Source organism: Panthera onca, chromosome C1, assembly GCF_046562875.1.
Source record: "Panthera onca isolate mPanOnc1 chromosome C1, mPanOnc1 haplotype 2, whole genome shotgun sequence".
NCBI lineage: Eukaryota > Metazoa > Chordata > Mammalia > Carnivora > Felidae > Panthera > Panthera onca.
This window is the reverse complement of record NC_138346.1, coordinates 126,790,334-126,814,270: the sequence shown is the minus strand read 5'-3', so window position 1 is coordinate 126,814,270 and position 23,937 is coordinate 126,790,334. Positions and strand designations below refer to the sequence as shown.

General features: G+C 35.3%; 1 protein-coding gene across 3 annotated transcripts in view; it reads left to right on the top strand.

The window, feature by feature from the left end:
* Positions 1-23,937, top strand: part of CEPT1 (choline/ethanolamine phosphotransferase 1) — a 36,627-nt gene that overhangs the window by 8,882 nt on the left and 3,808 nt on the right. For 2 of the 3 annotated variants that reach the window (XM_060621206.3, XM_060621204.3), the window contains exons 3-5: positions 3,108-3,255; positions 5,531-5,672; positions 18,578-18,662. In XM_060621206.3, coding sequence (XP_060477189.1) covers positions 3,108-3,255; positions 5,531-5,672; positions 18,578-18,662 — 375 coding nt within the window. Of the gene's footprint in view, positions 1-3,107; positions 3,256-5,530; positions 5,673-11,661; positions 11,747-18,577; positions 18,663-23,937 lie in introns of all 3 variants that reach the window. The other variant, XM_060621205.3, reaches the window with a different exon arrangement.

Sequence of the window (23,937 nt, the reverse complement as noted above, 5' to 3'; positions counted from 1 at the left end):
CACTTCCAGAGGAACTTGGTTCAGGTCTCACACATCCTTACAGTTACAGCAGAACAACAGGGGTGTGTGTTAATTCTAATGGAAGCCCTCCAACAATCCTAAGCTAGTTCCACAATAGGGGTCAGGGAATGAGAGCAAGTTTAAAGGTAGAGCTCAGCTACTAATATTTATTGAACACCCCAGAGTGTACCAGGTACCATGTTCCCTATAATACTTTTCCTCAGCCTCTGTGCTTAAGTGATTTGGAATTATTGGAATAATCTTAGAATTAGTTTAAATCTTTGAGGAAACTTCCAGAATGAGAACTAGTTGAATCAAATAGAACTTTTCAGAATGGCTACTAGGAGGAATGAAGGTAGAACATGACTGAGCTGCTGTTTGTTTGGTGCTCTGCAAGGGAAGGTAGTGTCCCACAAAGGCTATGAATGGATACATTTATAGCTGCACAGTAGAAATCCTTGTTAAGCTTTAGATCACAGTGCATTAAAATAGGTCATGGCTGTCTTCCATGATATGCTCTTATTATCTCTGTGATCTTCAGTAAATTACATAAATTCTCTAAGTCACAGTTTATTCTTTGAAATTTTATTTTGTGGTACTGAAAGAAGTAAGATTATCCATTTATAGTACATAACATATAATGCTCCATAAGTAATTATTATTCCATTGGTCAAAAAGATTAAGTATGTAATATGTTCTTCCCCACAATTTCCCTCCCATTCCTCATTTCTTCTAATAAAATACTTATATATGAAAGCATGGATATTTTTTTCTTTATCACTGTTTTGGAGTCAGAGAGTTCCCTAAACTTATTACCCAGGGACATTCTCATTCATTATGATTCTAATTCCTTTGGGCCTTATTCCAGTGGGTGAGCATTAAATTTCATGTCTCCAGATATTGTGAACTTTCCATATATTTATGTTACTGATTTCTTTTAATACATTAGAGTTTCAGATACTAGTCTTTCTAATAGAAAAGAATGTCACTATTGTAATGGTTTCAGCAGAGTTTGCCTTTTTGTTAGAAAAAAAAACTTTCCAGTAGATGGGAAAGGAAAATCAGTCCTTATTTTTCAAATTACTAAGGTAGAACTATAGGCTTAACCCTTTAAAAAAAAAAAAAAAGAAAAAAGCTCATCTATTTATTTAGAGAGCTTGCAAATGCGTGCACACAAGAAGCAGAGAGAGAGAAAGAGAGAGAATCCCAAGCAGGCTCCAAGCTGTCAGTGTGGAGTCCGACACCGCACTCAAACCCAGCAACCCCAAGACCATGACCCGAGCCGAAATCAAGAGCCAGGTGTTTAACCTACTGAGACCCCCAGGTGCCCCATCCCTTTTTATATGTATACCAAAATATACTTGTGATTTCTGATACTATGTACTTAAATCTCCTTAGCTAGTAGCTTTGATTTTACTATCATAAGTTAATTTGGAATTTATCTTGCAGCTTGATATATGTTAAATATGCTTGAGTTACCCTTGCAGCCTAAGACAGATAAAGGAAATTGGTATTAGCTATTTCATACACAGGAAAACTAGAACGAACTGAGCTGTATGTTGTTACCAATAAGAGCTCTATCAGGTTTAATTAAAACTTTTTGAAATATGACCATAAGAGTTTTTAGTTTTAATATTCATTTGTTTTTGTTTTGTATTGCTAAATGAAATTCTTTTGATCTGACTTACTAAATGCGTGGTCCAGGATGGTAACCATAGCCACGTCTGGCTGTTGAGCACTTGAAATGTGCCTAGTGTAGCTGACGAACTGAGTTTTTGGTTTTATTTAATTGTAATGAATCTAAACTAAAATAGCCACACATGGCTAATGGCTAACTATGTAGGACAGTGCAGCTCTAGAGTTACTGGATTCCTGTAGGAGCAAAAAGCAGTAGCTTCAAAGTCTAGAAGGTGGGGCTTCTTAGTCACACGAGGTTAACCAATCTCTCAGTGAACTTGCGCATCAACTATGGTTATGTAACCACAGTGATTGCTTTCAGGGTTTGTAACTCTGTCCTAGGGGAGGCTTACACTCTGGTCCTTTTGATAGCTTCAATGTTCTAAAATATGAGACTCTAAGAAAATGTTTAAGAAAAGATCCTTACCTTTAATATTGGTAACTAAATAGATGTCTGAGAGCAACCTCTTTGCAGTGAAGAATATGAATATTATTTGCAGCTCTGCATAGTTTTGATTTGCTGCTCTGAGCACTTGATACTCAGTTTAACTTGATAACCAATATCTGAGAAATACCTTGTGATCATAGAAATTTTTTCATGGCATGGGAAAATAGTGAAAAGTGATATAAAACACTCTTTCTTACTTTCTTAAAGAGAACACGCCAAATAGAAGCTCTCCTTTTTTAACACATAGCATTTAAATTCAGTATTAGTGTTTCAGTTTCTGCCTGGGAAAAGAGAAATTATTCCTTGAAAATGTGACCATAAATATTTGAAAAATAATGTTCTAAGCACTCCGTGTGCTAGATCATCATTTCCCTACCGTTGTTCCATTGAACACTGATGAGGTGTGTTGAAAAATAGGTTACGTGCTCAAATGAGTTTAGAAAATGGCAGTGTGTTGTGTCTCCCTTCTCGAATATTCACAGTGTGCATTAGCAACATTAAGGGCTGGAAGGAGTCCTGCAGTAAAGAAATGTTTAACATTGTTTAACCCAGTGTTTCCCACATGTGTTAAGCATGGAATTCATTTTCTTCATGCAATACCTATAAACATCCTCAAAATCCAATTTGGGAGAAACTGTACTAGATTATTCATTAATTGACTCAGCATCTAAATGTTAGTTATTCTAACTAAATGTTAGGAGGAATCTTATGGACGTTACCTAGTGTAATCTCTTAGATAACCTTACAAAGCAGTTATCCAGCATCTGCAGTGAACAGCCCTCCAAAGCAAAGAATGTGATTCTTTTACAATTCTGATTGTTTCAGAAAGTTTTCCATTATGTAACCCTTGCATTCTCTCCCTTAGCTTCCAACTAGTTGTACTTCTCTGGAGAATGAAGACAAACTATCTGCCAGTAAACCGTTATCAGTGAAACATAGTAACGAATATGTCTTAGTAAATCTTGTGTCTTTTGTTTCACAGGCACCTCTGTGGGCATATATTGCTTGTGCATGTGGCCTTTTCATTTACCAGTCTTTGGACGCTATAGATGGGAAACAGGCAAGAAGAACCAATAGTAGTTCTCCTTTGGGAGAACTTTTTGATCATGGTTGTGATTCACTATCAACAGGTATTGTTGATTTTTTAGTGTTAATGATTAATAGTGATAAAATTAATATGATAAACAATGTTAGAATAAAATGTTTATGGTGTTATGGTATCAGAGTAAGTGATTTATATCAAATTTTAATGTTTTCAAAAGACTATAAATATGATTAATATTTGTTCATTATTGGCTGTATTGGGAGATTTAGAAATTCAGTTAATTTCTACTTAAACTACTTTTAGCCTAAATATTATTCTTTTGGCACCTGTGATATTTAAAATCTTAGGGCATAATTATCATCAAAAATCTCATAAATTGTAGACAAGAGTACAATAGTGGGAGACCAGGAAATCTGTGGTCTTTATATTTATGTGGATATTCTGTAGACATTTAAAATTATGTTGTAGGGGCGCCTGGGTGGCTCAGTCGGTTAAGCATCTGACTTCAGCTCAGGTCACGATCTCGCGGTTCGTGGGTTCGAGCCCCGCATCGGGCTCTGTGCTGACGGCCCGGAGCCTGGAGCCCGTTTCGGATTCTGTGTCTCCTTCTCTCTCTGACCTTCCTCCGTTCATGCTCTGTCTCTTTCTGTCTCAAAAATAAATAAACGTTAAAAAAAAATTTTTTTTTTTAAATAAAATAAGATAAAATTATGTTGTAGGCTTGCAGTATAACTGGCAATGAATGGGCTTGGATAAAAAGATTGGAAAGAGTGGTGCCTGGGTGGCTCAGTTGGTTAAGCATCTGACTCTTGATTTCGGCTCAGATCATGACCGTGTGGTTCATGGGATCGAGCCTGGTATCAGGCTCCACTCTGTCAGCACTTGGGATTCTCTCTCTCTCTCTCTCTCTCTCTCTCTCCCTCCCTCTCCCTCTCTCCCTCCCCATCTCTCTGTTCCTCCCTCACTCATAATAGACTTGCTCTCTCTCAAATATTTAAAAAAATTTTTTTTTTAAAGACTGGAAAGAAATATATATACTAAAGTGCTGGCAATAGATGAGTTATATATTAGGTTATAGGCAATACATCTTGTACTGTTTTAAGAATACTATTTTAGTATTTGGAGGGAAAAAAGATTTAGAAACTAAATGACAGTTTCTAACTAGTCTTCCTGGTAGGAACACCCCATGCCCTCACAACACATATTTTTACTTAGTTTTTTCTGTTGGTTTCTTGTCATTTGGCATAGCATTTAGAATATTTTTTTAAAGAAACAAAAACCCATGGTAGCTTTACCTCCTGAACTCAGATATGCAGATGTAGGTTCCTGTGAAAATCATTGTTTCAGCTGTCCTGACAACAGCTTCCTAAGTAGAGGAGAATGAATAGCTAAGCACTCATAATTCAAAGGACTCAAGAAACACTCAAGACTTCTACTGAATGCAAAGGCTTAATGGGCACCTAATTTAATCAAGTGTATCCTATTTTTTTTTACCTGTTTATTTATTTATTTTGAGGGAGAGCTTGCATGTGTGTGTACCAAAGGGGAAGGGGCAGAGAGAGAGGGAAAGAGAATCACAAGCAGGCTCTACACTCAGCATGAAGCCCCATGTGGGGCGCTATCTCGTAACTGAGAGATCATGACCTGAGCTGAAAATGAGAGTAGGACACTCAACCAATTGAGCCACCCAGGCACCCCCCCCTATTTTTTCTTTTAAGTGGTAATCTTTTTTGTGGTGTACTTTGAGTTCCAAACTTTTATAGGACATGTTTTTCTGTATAAGTCACCCATAATTATATCTGCTACATATGAAAAGATACCTATGGATGTAAAAAACAATCAGTCCTTTTGTGAATTATGTAGGTCTTTAGTGTTTCTTCCTCCTCCGCCAATAATCACTTAATGCAATGTCTAATATGTTTCAGGCACTGTTTGAAATCCTTTACAATATTGATTTATTTTGTCTGGTTTTTATCATCATGTTACAAATGAGGTAACTGAGGCACAAGGGAAGTCTTTCTTTTTACTCTGTCCTGTAACTTTTTTTACTGTTCATCACTATCACTAAACTGGGAGGATACTCCAAAAAATGCTCAAGTATTTTAGTTGCTTTTAAGACCTTTGGTTCCACTGAGTGGTATAGTGAAAAATGAAAGTGAAATTATGGGGTGAAAGATAATGTAAAAGATTATATCCTGCTTTCCTGGAACCATAGGTACCTGAGACAAGATTGTACATTCATAGCATGTCTTTTTTTTTTTTTTTTCTTTTTTTTTTTTGCTTAATCTAAAAGTATTTCCAGCTCAGTTAATGTTGGTTATTGAGATTGTTCAGTTATTATAGTGATCTTTCTTTTGCAGTTTTTGTGGTTCTTGGAACTTGTATTGCAGTGCAGCTGGGGACAAACCCTGATTGGATGTTTTTTTGTTGTTTTGCTGGAACATTCATGTTCTATTGTGCACACTGGCAAACATATGTTTCTGGAACATTGCGATTTGGAATGTAAGTAACACTTAACAGTGATTTTTTTTGTTTTCTCTTTCAGATATGGAGAATGTTGCTTTTACATATCTCAGTATTAGGAATTGATCAAAGCTCTAAATTAGTTTAGCAAATAGAAGTTTAAAACTCTCATTATTGTAGCTGCCTAATGGTCTCTGTCCGTCTATCACACTGTTTAGAAGGAAATATTAGGACCTCCAACCAATATTTTTAAAATAATATGAAAAGCAGTGGCCCCTCCTCACTCATACCCACTTGTCTTTCCCTCAGATAAATTCACTGTATTTTTCCTGTATTTACCTTAACTCCATGTTTTATTTTGACATACGAAAATGCATTTTCAGGAAAGATTAGATAGTTTATGAGAGCAAAGAGCAACTCTCATCTCTCAATATCATAGCTTAATTAGATTTTATTCTTTTCATATTATTTGTGAGTCTATAAAAATCTAAGCTCTTAATAATTCAGTTGACATAAACACACCATATAGGTTACTACCACCAACAAATGCCCAAGAATTTAAAAAATGAAATACAAGCTCCTTTCAGACTCCAAAATGTATAGTTCCTACCTGTTGATCAGTACTTTTTCATAAATATTAATGAGTAAACTCATCTTGGAACAAGGTAAAGGATGAAATGCACCAACTGGTGTTTAATTGCCACAGATCCGATTTACACTGCTCGAGTTAGTCTTATTTTTTTCATGGTGTCGAAGTAAAAGAGAAAGAACTTGAGAAAAGACTCTGAATACTTCATGAAATATCCAAATAAAATCTCTGATTGCAAATGATAGGAGAACATCTTAACCTAGTCTCTTTAAGATGAATCATTAATGGATATTTAAATTTTAGATCCCTAAGAAACTTAGTTTTCTAGCTCTTGTGAGAGCCAAATGCACAGAAATCCAGCTGTTCCTTACAAATTCAGTTCAAATTGTTTTTGCTAAACTTATTTAAACAGAACTTAAGATGTTCTTAACTTATGACAGTAACAATAATTATTATTTTGGATGTTAACTAAAAGACATGTCCTGGAAGAATTTTATAATAAGGGGGTTAGGAGACATGTTTAAGGCCCATCTTAAGGTGACAATAGTAGACACGCATGTCCAATTGAAACTCGAATGCTTGTGCGTTCATCAGTTCAAAAATGATCAGTGCTCAGGAAATATTGTAGATTTCTGATACAAAAAAAAAAAGCAGTAATTGAAAATACTGCGTGCAGATGTTTTTTTCAAATTGGTTTTATAGCCTATATCTCAAGTTTTCATAGTATTTCTCTGCATTGGTAAAACCACAAAATATAATGGACTTCCAAGATCACTTGGTTTGCCCTAATTCAGTTTTAATTTTTAGTGATGTGACTGTTTTCAAAAATAGCAGAACTTGTAATATCTGGATTTGACATAGTTTGTTTCAGTGGTTATTATCTCATAGTTAACTTGCAAGCTCTTATTTTGAAAGTTTATTTATCATCAGCCCTAATAAATTCTCTTTCCCTTTCAAGTAAAGCAGCACCAACCATGTAGTATGGGAACTGAAGGAAGGAGAGGGAGTGAACCATGGAAGTAGGGGAAGAGTAAACAGTGTTTTTAGGAGCGATTTGTTAGCACAGCTCTCAATTTGCCAGTCTTAGAATGTCCCTTGTGGTGTATTCCTTTGATAAAATATGCACTTAGAGAACTGTGAGCAGTTCCATATTGTTAGACCAAAGATGCCTGTAGGGGAGTGGCAGGAGATAAGGCTGGAGAAGATCCAGAAAGTCAGGGGATTTCTATGTCCTGCCAAGAAATATGAGCTTTTTTCCTGAATCTGTGGGGAGCCTTTGCAAAACCGAAACCAGGAAAATGACAAAAGGACAATTGGAAAGAACAGTCTGGCAGCATTCGGAGGGTGAATTGGCATGGGCTAGTACAGAGGTAAGGAGGTCCTGTCGGAGTCATCAACATAATTAACATGAGGAATGCTCACACCTGAACTAGTGTGATGACAGTGCTATCAGAGAGAAAGTCATAGTCTGGAGAGAGGCTGAAGAGGTAGAAACTGTAGGACCTAATCTCTATCTGCACGTGGGGAATGAATGAGCGAGCAGAGACTGGAGTAACTCCCAGTTCCCCTCCTTAGGTGATTGGATGGGGGGTAGAGCAAGGCCCTACACTCAGAAGAACCTATGTGAAAGGGCGAGTTCTATCAGCACATGTATGTGAGGGATTTTAGGCATCCAGATAGAATGAAAATAGCTTAGAAAACTTAGAAAGCAAGCTTAGAAAGAAGCCTATGAAAATTATTGAACAGCCAGAGAAGGAGGCATACCAGAATGAAAAGCCAGAGATTTCAAAAGAGAACAACGCTGAATGCTGCCAAGACTCAAAATGAGGACAGAAAATTGTACACTAAATTTGGCGATCTGAGGCCATCCGGAGTAGTTTTCTGTAGTGGAAGGGTAGAAGCCAGATTGTAGGGGATGGGAAGTGAAGGGACTAAATAAGCATGTGGTACAGGTGATGTACAGAATGTGTGGCTGCGATGGGAAGAAGCAAGACATCTGTTAGAAGAAAGAACATAGGTGCAAAGGAAGGAGGGTTTTGAATTTACACAGAAGAAATTGGCTAGAGAAGAGATTGAAGATATTTGGGGGAGAAAAGAGAGAGATGGATCTACGGAGCTAGACTGATGAAAATGCAGGAACAATGTTTAGGGTAACAGGTAGAGGGACTAGGTGGGAAGACACTGTCCCATTGAGACTATAGTGCTTCTTTGTAATGGTGTGAAACTAGATACACAAATATTGGAGCCAGTTTAAATTTAATATCTCAATTTAAATTACATATTAGTATTACAAGGGATTGGTTTTGATTTGGAAAATTAAATACAATTTTCTGAAATCCTGCATTCATATTAAGGCAACGCTTTTTTTTTTTTTTTTTTTTTTTAAGTAAAAGCAGATCTCAACATTCAAAGAAATGTGCTGCGAGTACTCACATTTAAGGAGATATTTTTCCAATGTAATGGGGACATATGGAATAATAGAGATATTCCTAAAGAAGTTTTTAAAATGCATTTAAGATTTCACATTCTTTTCAAGAGCAGGTAGAATAGGCTGATGTATAATAGGTTGAATATTGAAGTAAAGTTTATATGTGTGGAGGAGAAAGTCTAAATTTTGTTTAATTAGAAAAGAATAAGATAACCTTTCAAATGTAATTTGACTAAAAAGACTTTTTTTTACTATTTATTTTTTTGAGAGAGAGACCGACAGAGCTTGAGGGGAGAGGGGCAGATAGAGAGGGAGACACAGATTCTAAAGTAGGCTCCAGGCTCTGAGCTGTCAGCACAGAGCCTGATGCAGGGCTTGAACTTAGGAACCATGAAATCATGACCTGAGCCAAAGTCGACACTTAGCCTACTGAGTCACCCAGGCATCCCTGACTAAAGAAATTTTTTTAAATCCCTTACTTTTCTTACTCCTTTTTGGAGAAACATGAAAGCGGCCCTTAGGCACCTTGGGAATTTTGTTTTAAAATATTTTTATTTTGATTGTTTTATTTTGGTGGTTACACACAAATGAAAAAAAATCATGAGGATTTCTTTTTTATATATAATCAATTTAGGTTGTTGTGTGTTTAATAACCATATAGCATATTTGTCAAATAAGAGATACTGATTTGTTTTTCTTAATCGCCTAGTGTCACTAATTTTAGTTGCTATTAAATTTGCTCATATCTTGACCAAAAATAGGCACCATAGTTAATTCATTTTTAACTAAGTAATTTCCATTCAAAGTCAGATATCATGAGAAAGTCAATGTGTTTTGGATCCATCATCTCTGATATTATGACTAAATCTTCCAGCATTTTGCTCTGATCACAACTGAAAGCTGCCTTGTACAGAGAATATTAGTACCTGTCACATCTAGATAGACCCCTGTTCTGACAGTGTTTCTGGACCAAGCAAGTAGAGGTCTGATAGAGATGAGTACTGCTCACTGGGACCTCCTAGACCCAACTTAGCCTGTTGGGATTTTTACTGACTTGGATTTGAAAGCTGGGGAGGGAAGTGGGCTCAGAGGCTAGAACTTCACAGAAGAATGGGGTCAGCCGAAGAAGATAAGAATTATGAATCGAAGTTCATTTGTAAACATTTGTAAAACATACTTTAAAATGTTTATGGGTTATACTAAATGGAAGAGTTCACATTTCCTCTCTTAAGGCTTAAACCGTGTATATCTAGATATTTTAAAATATATAATTTGTAGATGTATATGTAGAATCATTTTTTATAAATCAAATGCTTAGAAATTCTAGACAATCTCTAAAAAAACTATTTATGCAAAATACTGGCCTTAAATCCTCCACACTGTGAAAGGTAGAACTCTTAAATTATCATTTCAGGAAAAAAAAACCAAAAAACAAAAAACTTTTCACAAGTCAAAAAAAGAAAGAATTATAATAAATTGAACTAGATCAGTATACCTTGCCTCAAGTGTTACCTCCAGACTATTGTCTGTGTATCAGCTTGCGCAAGGCCCAGAACTTTCATTTCGTAATTTGTAAGTCAGAGTTTTGGATTTGATGGTATCTAAGGTTCCTTCTATGAGCCTATTAACTTTACAGATGCTATTTTCAGTGTACTTACTATTTATAATTATAGCACGTAGAGTATTTAGTACATTTTTCAATTCATTTTTCCACACTTACATTAGCTAAAACTATGTAAATACATAACTTCTGACCTTTTCTAGTTAAATGAAAAAAGTTAATAGGCTATGTATTCTGGTAGTCTGGCAAATCCAGTTCAATTCTTACCCAAGAAATCTCTAAAGTATAAGTATTTGCAGATATCATAGTAATTAAAAACTGTTAATGTATAATCCACTTTTTGTGGATTAAGAATTAGGAAGCTTCCTGTTAAATGCCCATATAGGATATTCATACCTTTAGAAGTTTAAGACTTACCATGTGAACTAATAACTATCAAAGATTTTCCTTTCAGTTTCTAGTTTCCCTGTGTATTTTTTGTTAGTAAGTCATTCATTTGGACTGTGCCTATTTTAATTCTATCAAGTTGTTAGAGATAAGATCTTAAAACAACTGTTTATATTAATGTAAAGCCTAGATTGCAGTTTGGACTTTAAGATCATCAGGTAAAATCGTAGACCTGTTTCCATCACATTTAGCATTCCTAGGTTCTTAATTTTGATTACATGGCTTTGATTTGAAGTCTGTTCTATACTGCCACTCCTTTTGCCAACATCCTTTAGTGATCACATTAGACATGTTACTTATTTTTACCACTAATAAACTAATCCAATATAGTAGAGAGTTATAATGCTGGTATGGAATTAAGGGAAGAGAAAGAGGAAGAAGGATAAGATTTTAGACTAGAAATGATCAGGAAACGGGACAAGGAGCTGACCAGTTTTATTTTGTTCTGACCATATCCAAAGAAGTCCTAGTTTCCCCCTTGCCTTTTTCACATACGTGTGCATTTTTTTACTGAATAGCAGAAGCAGGAGCATGATGAGATGTGGGGCAGTGAAGGGGTATGAGATGATTAGTGGTTTTTCAAACACCTAGATAACTGTACACTGGGGCTTCTGGAAGCACTCCTCTCGACAGAGAAGTCTGGATAGGTTCTCACAGAGAAGGGACCTATGTCACAGCTAATGTGATTATTTGGCAAGTAGTGTTCACTACTTAGGTAACTAAGAATTAACTGCATTTTTAGTTCTAGTGTTTCCAGCTGCCTATTTACAAGTCATGTATTCAGTGTGTTAGTTTGAATTTTTACACTTTTCTACTATTTTGGTTTGGGTAAGAAATATACATGTTTGCATAAGGTTAGTAATAGTACTGTATAAATTGTTATTGAATCTTTAGATGTCTTTATAAGGGTAATGCTACTTTTTAAATGTTTTGCTACCTGTAGGGCTCTTTGGCAAAAGCTCTGAGTAAAGTTATTTTGAAATGTTTGTTTCCTTATGCATAGATTCGATGTTACAGAGTCCCAGATCATAATTATAATATGCCAGCTTCTCACAGGAACCCTGGGACCTTGGTTCTGGAACTTCACGGTAACTGCTAGAATATTCATGCTGTCCAATGAACAGTGGCGTGAACTCAATAAAGACAGCACCTTTGTCATGCACAGAGTAATTAAAATACAAAAAAATAAAAAGTCTTCTGGTGGTATTTCACAGACAAACAGGTTATTAGAAAACATAATTTTAATATATATAGGGCAATAAAAATCCACCCTATTAAAATTTTTTGAAAATAATATTCCTGGTGATTTGATGCTAGAAACAATTATCTCTCTCACTTACCCTACTGTACCTAATATCATTTTTGCTCTTTGTAATATTTTTAAAACAAATACCTTTCCACCATTAACTAGATTTTTTTTTGAATTTATATTTTGAAAACAGAATAAAGCAAGCAGAGTTTCCCTTTAGATAAGCAAGTTGAGAAGATGCTTAGTAGTAATGTAGGAAAGATTCTGTTTATTCCCTTAACTCCTTTAGAATATTCTTTAAGCAATCTAGTACTGATTCTTCTGTTTCTGTTTTCAACGATCTTAGTTTTTAAGAAAATTAATGCTAGAAGCTATTCTTATTTGTATTGTTTACTGTTTTCTTCTCTTATTGTGCTTTTAAAACTAAGTATCCTTTGCTTTTCATGTTACTATAGCCATCTATTGAATAACATCCTTTTTCAGGTTTGGTTTGTTTTTAGTAAATACATATTTCCTTAATTAATGCTGAGTAAATAATACAACTTTTTTTCTCTCATGTTAAAATTATAATTTAGACTTTATGACCTTTAAAAGTTCAAAAATATTTATTAGGAAATAGTTTCCCAGTAGAATAGTCCAGAATCTTTCACACTTTAGTATGAAAGGTTTATTCACAAGCAAAGTAGAGCTTAAATTCCATTTATTTTGCAGTTCATGGAGTGTTTGGGGACTGTTCATATGGACACCTAACATATTGTTCTAGCAATACGGGGCTGCATTAGGTTTCCTATATTGAATCCTCATGCTCCAAAATGTTTCAATAATGTGATAGAGTAAGTCTGGTAGCAGAGTTCTTTCTGAAAGGTATCTTGCAGCATTGTAAATCCATTTATTCAGTGGCAGTAGAGACCTCTTTGGGGACAGATTAATAGTGAGGGATAATTTACATCTTTTTTTTTTCAAAAGAAGCTTAGACTTTGGAGAATACTGAAAAGTACTATAGACATGATTTAGAATCAAAACAAAAGCCATTTTTTCATTTGAATTTACAACGTACTTGCAGAATTATTTGTGGGGTCTATTTTCCTGGGGTAGAATAATGTGCATAGTTCAGAATGTGTCATTTTTAGTCCCCCTCTACCCATAACCTGTCTTCTGGTTCTTTCTCCAAAGACCTAAAACTTTATGCTCACTGCAGTTGTCTAGGTAGACAATTTTTGATAGCTCATTTACTATTTTTAATTGTACTCACCAAAGGTCTTTTCTCCCAGTGTTCTTAGTGAAATTAATAGTCAGGATATTGACTATATTACTTACTTTCACCTTGTTTGTGTATGATAAAAAAGTACCTGTATTTATAGAACCTTTCCTATTAAAATGTTTCTAGAAACTAATGCAAATCTGTTCTTTTACCAGTTGCTAACTTGCAGAGACTTTTTTTGCTTTTAATATTTGTTGCTTTAACTGGTTTGATCATTGCAATGAGACTGTCAGATGTTTGTGGGTTTTTCTTTTTCCATTTTTTCAGAGTTCAGGGGGAAAATAAGCTTAAGAAAGAGTTCATTATAATTTGTTTCCAATTTAATTTATTAGCATCAACTTGGAATGCTATTACCATTTTACAGAAAGTTGTGTTAGAATACAAGAAACATCATACATGGACACCTTAGTGATAACAAGGTAAAAACTTAGCACAGATGTTTACTCCAGTTGATTAGTAAACTAAAAATCAGAGTTTTAGCACCATGTAGGTACAACACTTCCATTTTCTTTCAAGGCTCTGCCACCTATTATCTCGGTAACCTTGGAAAAGTCCATTAACCTATCTGACTTTCCTCATCTATAAAATGGTGGCAATAGTTCCTACCTCCTAAATAGTTGTGAAGATTAAGAGTATCAAAATGTAATGTGCTAGCTTTAGTGACTGGCATATAAGTGTTTGTTACCACTATTATTTTTATTGATTTTAAGGCCTGTGTTAGTAACTCCCAGAAGTTGCTAGATTTCTTCCAGAATTGATTGTGCTAGTTTGAGAGGAAGAATAGGTCCATGATCCCTTCATTTAACTTCATCACGATTATTACTAAATGAGGTGAGAGGACTCTCCTAATTCTTCTGTTTCCAAGGGTGATAAGGGTAGGCTGTCCCCTGAATTGTGAGACCTAAGCTTTAGCTCCTTTTAGAGGACTTATATTCTAGCCTTTGGCTATTTTTCTTCTTCCTCAAGAATCACTGGATGGGTTGTTGTTGCAGGTGGTTTTTTTTTTTTTTTTGTAGTCTTCTCAGATAATCTAAAGATTCATTTAGTCCTTCATGTGGTAGATAATAAATATGGTTTTAAATAATTCAGCTTATCTCAAAAACAGATGCTTAGACTTTCTCTGTATGTAACACTTTTTGAGAGTGTGTGCGTATGTGCGAACAGGAAGGGGCAAAGGAAGAGGGGAGAGAGAGAATCCCAAGCAGGCTCCGTGCTGTCCGCACAGAGCCCAAATCAGGGATCAATCCCACGACTGTGAGATTATGACCTGAGCTGAAATTAAGAGTCAGATGCTTAACTGACTGAAACACCCAGGTGCCCTGTACCACTTGGGTTTAAAATATCATCGTTACCATTCAGCTGTCTGGTTAATATTACCTAACATTAAGCTTGCCATGCCCAGATTGTCCATTATCAAGGGTAGAAAGTAAAATATTGGAAGGCAGTATGGTCAGTTTCTAGGCCAGTCTTGGTTGCAGTCTACCAAGACTTCACCCCACCCATGATTTTTCTGGTATAATAAATGTTCTGGTCATGCAGAAGTTCCCTACAACTTCAGATCCATTGACAAGTGAGTGCAAATCTGTAATTAATAACAATCTAATCTTTGAATAGGATTCCAGACACCCTCAGTGGATGTCTTTTTAAACAAAATTCTTCTTTTTAAATAATAAATAGCTCACAAGTCAAATTGTACAAATCTGGGTTTCTTTGACACTTGAATTTAGCCTTAGTGCATATTCTCTTAACCAAGCCAACAGCCAACCCAAATTATAATACAATTACATTTGTTGTGTAGAGTTTAACAACAACAACATTGCTTTTATACATTAACTGCAAATATATCTTTGAATGCATATGTGACACATATAAGAAAAATAGATTAACTCGTATTAGAGTGAGTGGAAAGACATAAAAATTTTAGGGAAAAGATGATTAACATGCTTACCAGCTTTCACAGAATGTCATTTAAATCCCTTCACATTCCCATTACTCCTGAGTCTTGTTGGAATTCAAATCAGATGCATTTGTTAAGTATCTCTCTCAAAACTGAACAATGAAAATGAAACTTAAAATAGAAATTTTATTCATAGTCAGTTAACTTAGGAAGTTTGAGGTTGTTACACCCCTTAATCACTTTTTAAACCTCTAATTCTGATGTAATAACTGATCTAGGCTGCCTTTCTGTTGTGATAGAGACCCCCGGAGTTCCTCACTCCCAGCTAGACAGATTTTCTGTTCCCTGTTTAGAAGTTAAAATTACTCCTATTCATTTAAGATACCATGATCTCTTTACCTCTTAGTCAGTAGACCATTAAGATGTTGCTAGGAGTGATGGGCCCAGGGGATTTATTTCAAATATTCAGTTATTTTGACTGCCACACTTACAGTCTCCCCATCAAAAGAATGGGGGAGCTTAGTCTCCACAGCTGGTTTGCTTCTTTGCATTTTTCTTCCGTGACAGCCATTAGAATGTTGTTTATGGCTGACTTGTTGTTGTCATTTGAAGAGATTATACATAGCAATTGGGCAAGTTCTTTCTGTACTTTGACAACCTATACTAAAATAGAAACAGGAAATTATTTAAAGCCAAACAAGTCAGAATATTTAAATACCTTCATGGTTACAGAAAATTAAGTGCATTCTCATCTAATTTCCCCCCTCTGAAACTTTTAGGCTGTGGAAATCTAATGCTGTAGATAAGAGATTTGTTTTCCCATATGTCTTTAAAAAAAAAAAAATCACTCTGGTGTTTTGGATGCTCCTTTACCACATATTCTTTGTATCTTGAAGGGCTTATTTTTAGTGTAGTTCTGGAGGATGCTTTTTTGGTTTTTGAGTAGTAGTCCCAACATTTGGGAATTTTCCACCCATATTATTATTTTGAAATGAATAATAAGAAAGTGACTACAGAAATGCCACATTCCTGTCTTTCCGTAACATTCTCCTTTCTGGATAACTGTCTTTCCTCCTCAGCCAAAAGTAGTAAATGATGAATATATATTACCATAAATTCATCCACTAGGAGACTTCTTAGTGGAAAGGTAGGAAAATGGACTGCCATATAAGCAACTCTTGTCTAAGTAGATTCATTGACTCTTTTGTTCATTGTTAATCACTTCTGCCACCTGTCCCTCTTAGTTCCCTTAGTTCCTATCTCTAGGGAGGGCCTCTTACTGCACTCTTCTTCATTGACAGTCAAGCTTAGAGCCACACCTCCAGGAGTGGGGATAGGCCATGATTCAGTGCAGGAGGGTCTCATCTGGCAGTACTGAGTATTCCTCTAAATCAAATAAGCAAACAGGAAAAAAAAACTCTTAACTACCTATAACTGGTAAGTTTTCCCTGGCTTTCCCTCCTAACATTAAGGCATCGTGGATCTAAATACTATGACAGTATCTGCATGGTTTAGGAAATTCTGTCTTCTAAAAGTTTTAAACAGGCAAATCCATAAAACTTTCCCTAGGAATCCCAGTCTGAGCTTTATAAAGATCTTTCATGTTCCCCATTCTCTTTTACATTCATCCAGGGTACAAAGATTAATTGCATGAGGTTCCCTCCATTTTTATTTTGTAATTCTATACTTCTGGCCCTTCCCCTCCCAAAAGGCTACTTCATATATCCAGCAAAATGTTGTAAGATGTCTACCCTCCTCCACCCAAGACAGACTCGATCATCTTTGACACCTGCTTAGTCTCCTGAATCTGCTACTGAGTGTAATTCCCCTTATTGGCAACACCATTCATCAGGTCAGCTCTACAGATTCTTTTTAGCCTAATTCGGTCCATTTTTTCCCCAATAAATGTGTATGTAAAGATGACTACATCACTATATGTTTACAACTTAATAAGCTTCTGTTCAAAAAAAAAAAATCTGGAGCAAACAAAGCTCAATTTTTTTTAGTTGTGAGAGACTGGTATCAACTTAGTTGTTTATGTTGGGCATGGAAACTTGCATATCTAGCTCACATTATATGTTTTAAGTGTCAGTTTTAGAAATGGGGGCTCCATTCTGCTCTGGGAATTGAATCCCCTTGCTGTTGTTGGTATCTGTTTTTCTTAGACTAATTTTTTTAAAAATTTACCTTAATATAAGTTACTCACTTTGTTTAAAACTAACATTATAAAAAAACATATGCAGTGTATGGTCTCCTTCCCATCCTCCTCTCCCAGCGGTCCATCCCCACACTGTCCTCTCCAGTAGGTACCACTGTTCTTAGTTTATAATGTATCCTTCCAGAAATTTGTTATGTAATTACAAAAATAGAGAATATTATTTTTCTTCTTTTTTACACACACACACACACACACACACACACACACACACAATAGCACTTACACATTCTGCAACATTTCTTTTCACCTAATATATCTTTGATATTTTTCCATATCACTTTTTAGGGAGCAACTCACTCTTTTTTCAAAGCTACCAGATACCCCATTGTGTGGAAGTACTCTAATTTCTATAACTGTTCCCTCATTGAGGGCTTTGCTGTTATAAAGAATGCTGTAATAAATAACCTTGTACAAACACTTTGTGCAAGTATATCTGTACGATAAGTTGTGAGAATTTTAATTTTGGATCCAATAATCTGGAATGATAATCTCAAGATTATGTAAAGTGCTGGTCTGTAGAAGGAAAAGAATGTCAGTTTGTACTTTGCTCCTCAATCTTTTTGTCCATATTCTTTTTTTTCAGACTTTCAGACTTCTAATTTCTACTGCCCTGTTTTTGTACCAGGTTTGTCTTTTCTTGACTGTAAGATCATTTTCAGCAACCTCAAACTAATTCTTGGCTGCTTTTCAGTTCTTCTTTCCAGAAATCTTAGGGTAGTTCACCTAATAAGTGTAAGAATTTGAGAGCTGGGTGAAATTTTTTTTCACACCTCTACTATGGAAGGCATTAAGTGAATATAACTAAAGGGCAGTAAGTTTTATAAGATCTGAGTGATTCACGTTACTTGAGTAAAAACTCACCATTTCCTCTATTTGGTACTACAAAGCCCTGGTTTCAAGATTTCATATTCTATAGCAGTGTAATGCAGTCCCCTCTGCTTGACACTCGAAATTTAATACACACATGCCCTGCCCCTGCTCCTTTTTTCTTTTTTTCCTTTTTTTGGTGGGAAAGGTTAAGCTGTAGTTTCAGCTCCACTTCAGTGAGTCAGAAATTTCCTATGGAAAGGAGGGGTTTTTATTGCTCTGTGAAATTCATCAAATTAAATTAAAAGCCTCTGGATTTTATTTGATTTTGCTCATAACAAATTTTTGACACCTCCTTCTCCCCTTTCCTCAATATTTGAGATTTTTTTCTATTGTGCATGATAGAGGAATGCTGCTAAGCTCGCAAGTAATTAACTTGAAATTGTTTTGAGTAATTCTGCTTTTTTGGCTTTTTGTACCTAATCAGAATTGATGTGACTGAAGTGCAAATCTTCATAATAATCATGCATTTGCTGGCAGTGATTGGAGGACCACCTTTTTGGCAATCTATGGTAACTTTGTTCACATTGTGTATCCCATGTAATGCATGTTGTCTTTTGCTTGTGTTTTCTAATATAGGATAATCCAGTTAAAGAGTGATATGTAAAACTATTTTACTCTTTCTGAAAATGAAAAGCCACAGCAATGGTAGGACACAAACTTCTCTTTGGGTCATGGTGAATTTTACTACTTGGAGTCAGGTGGAACTTGAGGTCCATTCCAGGACTATTGTTTTGGAAGGCCATCTGAATTATTATTCGTCATCCCATTTTACATCTGAGGAGACAGCGGATACTATAGCCGCTTAACCAATGACTAGATCAAATCAGACTTTTTTTCTTTCTGAGCTGTAGGAGTCTACTAGTTTTTCTATCATATGCTTAAAGCTGAATAACAAATTTGGGGTAGCAAATAAACTAGCCCTAAAACAGAATAAATGCTTATTGAAATCGGTGCCATAGAATGGTTTTAACAAGCCAGGACCTTGATTTTCAACCTGACCTATAAACACACATTCTTTTTTTTCACAAAACGTCAAAACAGGGTACATGAAAGGTATAATATGCAAGCCAAGAGCACAGGCTTAGGAACCAGACTGCCTGAGTTCAGTCGGGCTCCTCTGCGTATTGTGTGAACGTCATCTGTTACTCAGCTCTCTGTGGCTTAATTGCCTCCTCTGTAAAATGAGAACAGTAATAATACCTATTTCATAGGGTTATTCTTTTTTGTTAAATGAGTAGTACGTATAAAGCACTTAGAACCGTGTGTATCAAGTAATAAGCCCTCAGTGAAAGCTGCTCTTACAATTGCCAGATAGATCTTCTTCCAGATCTGAGTCACAGTTGTTTGTGCTGCCTGGTCCAGTTTACTGCTGATCACTACCACCACGCTTTCAGAATTTGCCATTCATTTGGTGTGATCTCACCAAAGGATTTACTACTCCTAAACAAACATAATTCTTAAAAATCAGATTAATTTTAAGGTATATGGGAAATTTATGGAACGAGATCTTTCGCATACCTAATTCACTTTATGAGGGTCAATCAGATATTTGAGGAGGTGTAATTGACATACTTCCCTGCGTATTCATTACCAGAAATTGTTCAATACCTTTTTTTTTTTTTTTTTTTTTTTTTTTTTTCCAATATTCAATACCTTTTGTCAGGAGGATAGGGTTGTGAGGAGGGAGGAGATAAAGGAATAAAAATAATCCATAGTCTGCCAGGAGAATTCTGAAGCTATCTAGTCATGTATGTAGTATCATTCAAATTCACATCTTTCCTACACACGAGTCTCAAAAGCTGATAGGGTCTTTAGTGAAATCTAAGATATATTTTAGTGAAATCTGAGCTCCATAGATTCAGATATAGGTATACAGAGAGATACATAGATATAGGGAGAGAATTTTATTATTTTTGTTTTCCAGCAAGTTAAGCATATATAAATATATATAAAATATATAAATAAATATAATAAAATATATAAATAAATGTAATAAATAAAATAAATATATGTTATATATACAGTTGACCCCTGGACTACACAGGTTTGTTAAAGCAAGGGTCCCTTAACTATACACTTTTTTTTATAAATACAGTGCAGTGCCATAAATGTGTTTTCTGTTCCTTATGATTTTCTTAATATCATTTTCTTTTGTCTAGCATCCTTTCCTGTAAGTGTATAGTATATAATACATATACAAAATATGTGATAATCAACTGTCTTATCAGTAAGCCTTCTGGTCAACAATAGCTCAGTTTTGGGGGAATCAGAAATTATATGCAGAGTTTCAACTGCACGGGGCTGGGTGGGTAGGCACTCCTAACCCTCGTGGTGTTCAAGGGTCAATCGTATGTTGACTTAAATTTTTTGTATCTCTTGACTATGTTATGTTCATAGACTTTGTGTTTTATACCAAAGTCTCCCCTTCTCCAAAATTATTTTGAATATCTTAAATGTATATAAATTATCTATACAGTTTCATCATACCAGTTACCAAAAATTGTGATTTCTGGCTTGATCATTGCAAAACAAGTCAGCGTCAGGTATATAAACCATATTATCCTTATCAGTATGGAAATACATAAGGCATTATTGCAAATGAAGTTATAGGCTGTATGCGTATATTTTTTATGTGGTGCCTGGTGGTGAATTTGCTTCAGGTATCCTTGTTACCTTTTTCACTAGGATTTATATACATGAACTTAACAGAAGTGATGGTTGGTTTTTTTTTTTTTTCTTTTAAAAGGATCAAATAGTTTGCCCTATCTTTATAGATAATTAAGATAATATAATCATCCTCTTTTATTATATGTTTTAAAAAGTAACTGTAGGAACTCTCAGATCCGAGACTGAAGTAAAATCCCCAGGCCCAACAATCTAACTCCAGTAGGAGTGAGGCCAGGTTGCGGGAGAGATGCAGATCCCAGGCCTTTGTTAGTGGCCCTGCTGTTACCATCATTAAAGTAAAAGGGAAGGGCCTGACCTCTCTGGTGATATTTGGAGGCTAAAAGAAATATTCTGTGTTCTTTGAGCAATTCCCAGTAGAGAGTCCCATAATTGACCTCAGACCACTATATTTCTTTTTTTCTTTTTATTTGGCCCTATGGGTTCAATGCTGAATATACTGTTTCAAACTGGATTATGTTAGTTTAGGAAAGATTACATGTAATAATTTGTGTGCCAAAATGGAGAAAATGTACCCGTTTGGAGCGTCAAATTTTCATCTCTCTTGAAGTTGAAGGCACGAAATGGACACTGCTTTCCAAATCCTCATTAAAAGGCTTTCATTGATAGTTAGGAAGCAAATCTATGGCTTTAAAAAATATATACAATTGTTTTTATAAAGCTGATTTCAGAATATCAGCTGTTTTGCAAAGATAAGTGATTTATATCTGCAGCTTATGGATTACCCATTTCTTGCTGCTTTTTTGCTTTTTTTTTTTTTCTTCAGAGAGGTGGGTTTTTACCAAAGTTTGTAATTAGTTCTGTTGGTTTGGGTTGTTTGTGGTTTTTTTCTTTTCTTTTTTTTAAGGAAAAATTGTTTTCATGCACAAAAGTCTGTGCATGGGTTTACACATTGCAAGGAACAAAACAAAAATCCATATTGTTAATTTTTCTGTATTGCTTTTCCCAGAAGAATATATTCTTTTGGAATGTCTTGAAACTATCTTTTATCCTATCACTGTTTTTTTGTTTGTTTTTGTTTTAAGGAGAATTATCCTCACTTGAAAGGGACCCACATGCAATCCCCTCATGGTTACTTTCACTGCTGTTTCATTCTTTTTTTTTTTTTTTTTTCTTTTTTAAGTTTGTTTTTATTTATTTTGAGAGAGAAAAGAGAGCACGAGTGGGGTATGGGCAGAGAGAGAGGGAGAGAGAATTCCAAGCAGGCTCCACTTAGAAGAAGTGTACTTAGACTTAAATAATTTAGACATGGTGATTTTCTTTAAATACTTGGTAGATGCTGTAGTTATTGTTATATTAAAGTTTGATGGAAATCACTTCTTTTCAAAGTACTTCTAAATAGGCATTGCCACATTGTTTGGAAGAAGGTTAGTAGTATCTAACCTCAAAATGACACTTTGTGTTTCAGCTGAAATTTACAAAGCCCATAAGAACATTTTATTATGTCCCTAAGAAAACTAGTCTTAACAGTTCAGTAACTGATATTCTATATTAATCCAAACTATTGAATCAGAACATGTCCATTGTAATCTGGTAAATCTGAGATTTAATACCTGCTTTTCCATCTCTAACCTAATTTAAAATGAATTACATTAGATTTATATTATTTAGATGCATAATTTGATAGCTTAAATCCAGAGGGTTTGCCCCTGGCTATAGAGCAGACACCATGACCCAGAGCTCTGATAAAGGTATGTTTTCAGTATAGCTTTCTTGTATTTCTGTAGAGTGAATGCATGTTAGCTACCTTGGGCGAGTTCCAAGATGAGAAGGCCAGAAAGGGAAAGATTGGGAAAAGACAGAATGTGTCCACCTTCCTTGATCTTGGGTGGGAGGTGAAAATGGCAATGCTTTTGGTGCTTTTTATAAGTGGTTCATTTGGTGCTGATTTTTAAGGGATTGCCTGATAAGGCTTGTGATTCCTTTCCTTCCAGCTCCCTTCACTTTGCCTCAGATTTTCTTGTAGCTAACATTCTTTTTCCTTCTTAATGTGGGAGCAAGATATGTCTTCTTATTCTCCCATAACAGTAATTCTACATAGAGGATAAGAGAAAGGGAGAAGATCTTAATCTTCAACAAGTGTATATAGAGCACTTACGATGCGCATGGCTCCAGAGAGAATATAAAAAATCAATGCAAACAAAATCCTATACTCAGAAACTTAGGGTTTGGTGTATATAGCTATCCTATATGATGGAAACCGAGAGGATCTTAGGAATGTTTATGATACTTTGCTCCTAAGTCTGTAGCTTGCTTACTTATTTTGTGGTTCAAGGCATTTACTAAATTGCCTGGTTTCTTTAATATTTCAGTTTATTCTTTCTTCTTTCAATAGCCAACAATTTCCATGAACCTACCGCATTTTCACCAAATTTTAATTATAGTTGTGGTAATACTCAGTTCAGTTGTGGCACAGATGACTGCTATGCCAGAGTTGGCACTTACTCGATACCCTGGCCCTAATACAGGCATGCCACTGTAATGGATGAATGCTTTGTCTCCTTTGAAATCTGAGGGAGTATAGTATTTCCCCCATTGCCATACAGGGCCTTTGTCTCTGGAGGAAAAAAGAAAACTAGCCAGGGTATTAAATTTAATTCAGGTGCATCAGATTAAGATTGTAATATCCCTAGTTTTCTGAACCAGAGCAGGAAAATCTTAGAGCTCGAAGCAACCACGGTGTTGATTTTCTCCTTCACTGTAAACAAGTGTTGAATTTGGGCTGTAGGGTTTAGAAATGAATTAGGGAAGGAAGAAGACCATTTAGGATGCTCTGTAGAGTTCTGGGCTTAACTTTTAAGTTGACGTATTTCATTTTAGAAAACTAAACACTGCCACAGTACAACTTGAAATTTGAACAGTTGATTACAATTTTTTTTCAGAGCTGCAGTTTTGCAAGAGGTCATAGTGTTTTATAAACAAACTGAGTTCTTCAGAGTTTTGAAGAAATACAGTATCTAAACATTAGGATTGTTGTCTCTACCAATTTTACTTGGGTTTTATGTATACAAAAAAAAAAAAAAAAATTAGGAAATGTGACATGTCCTATTTGGTTTTTAAATGGTAGCCCTAAAAAGTATAAATAGCCCTAGTTAAAAT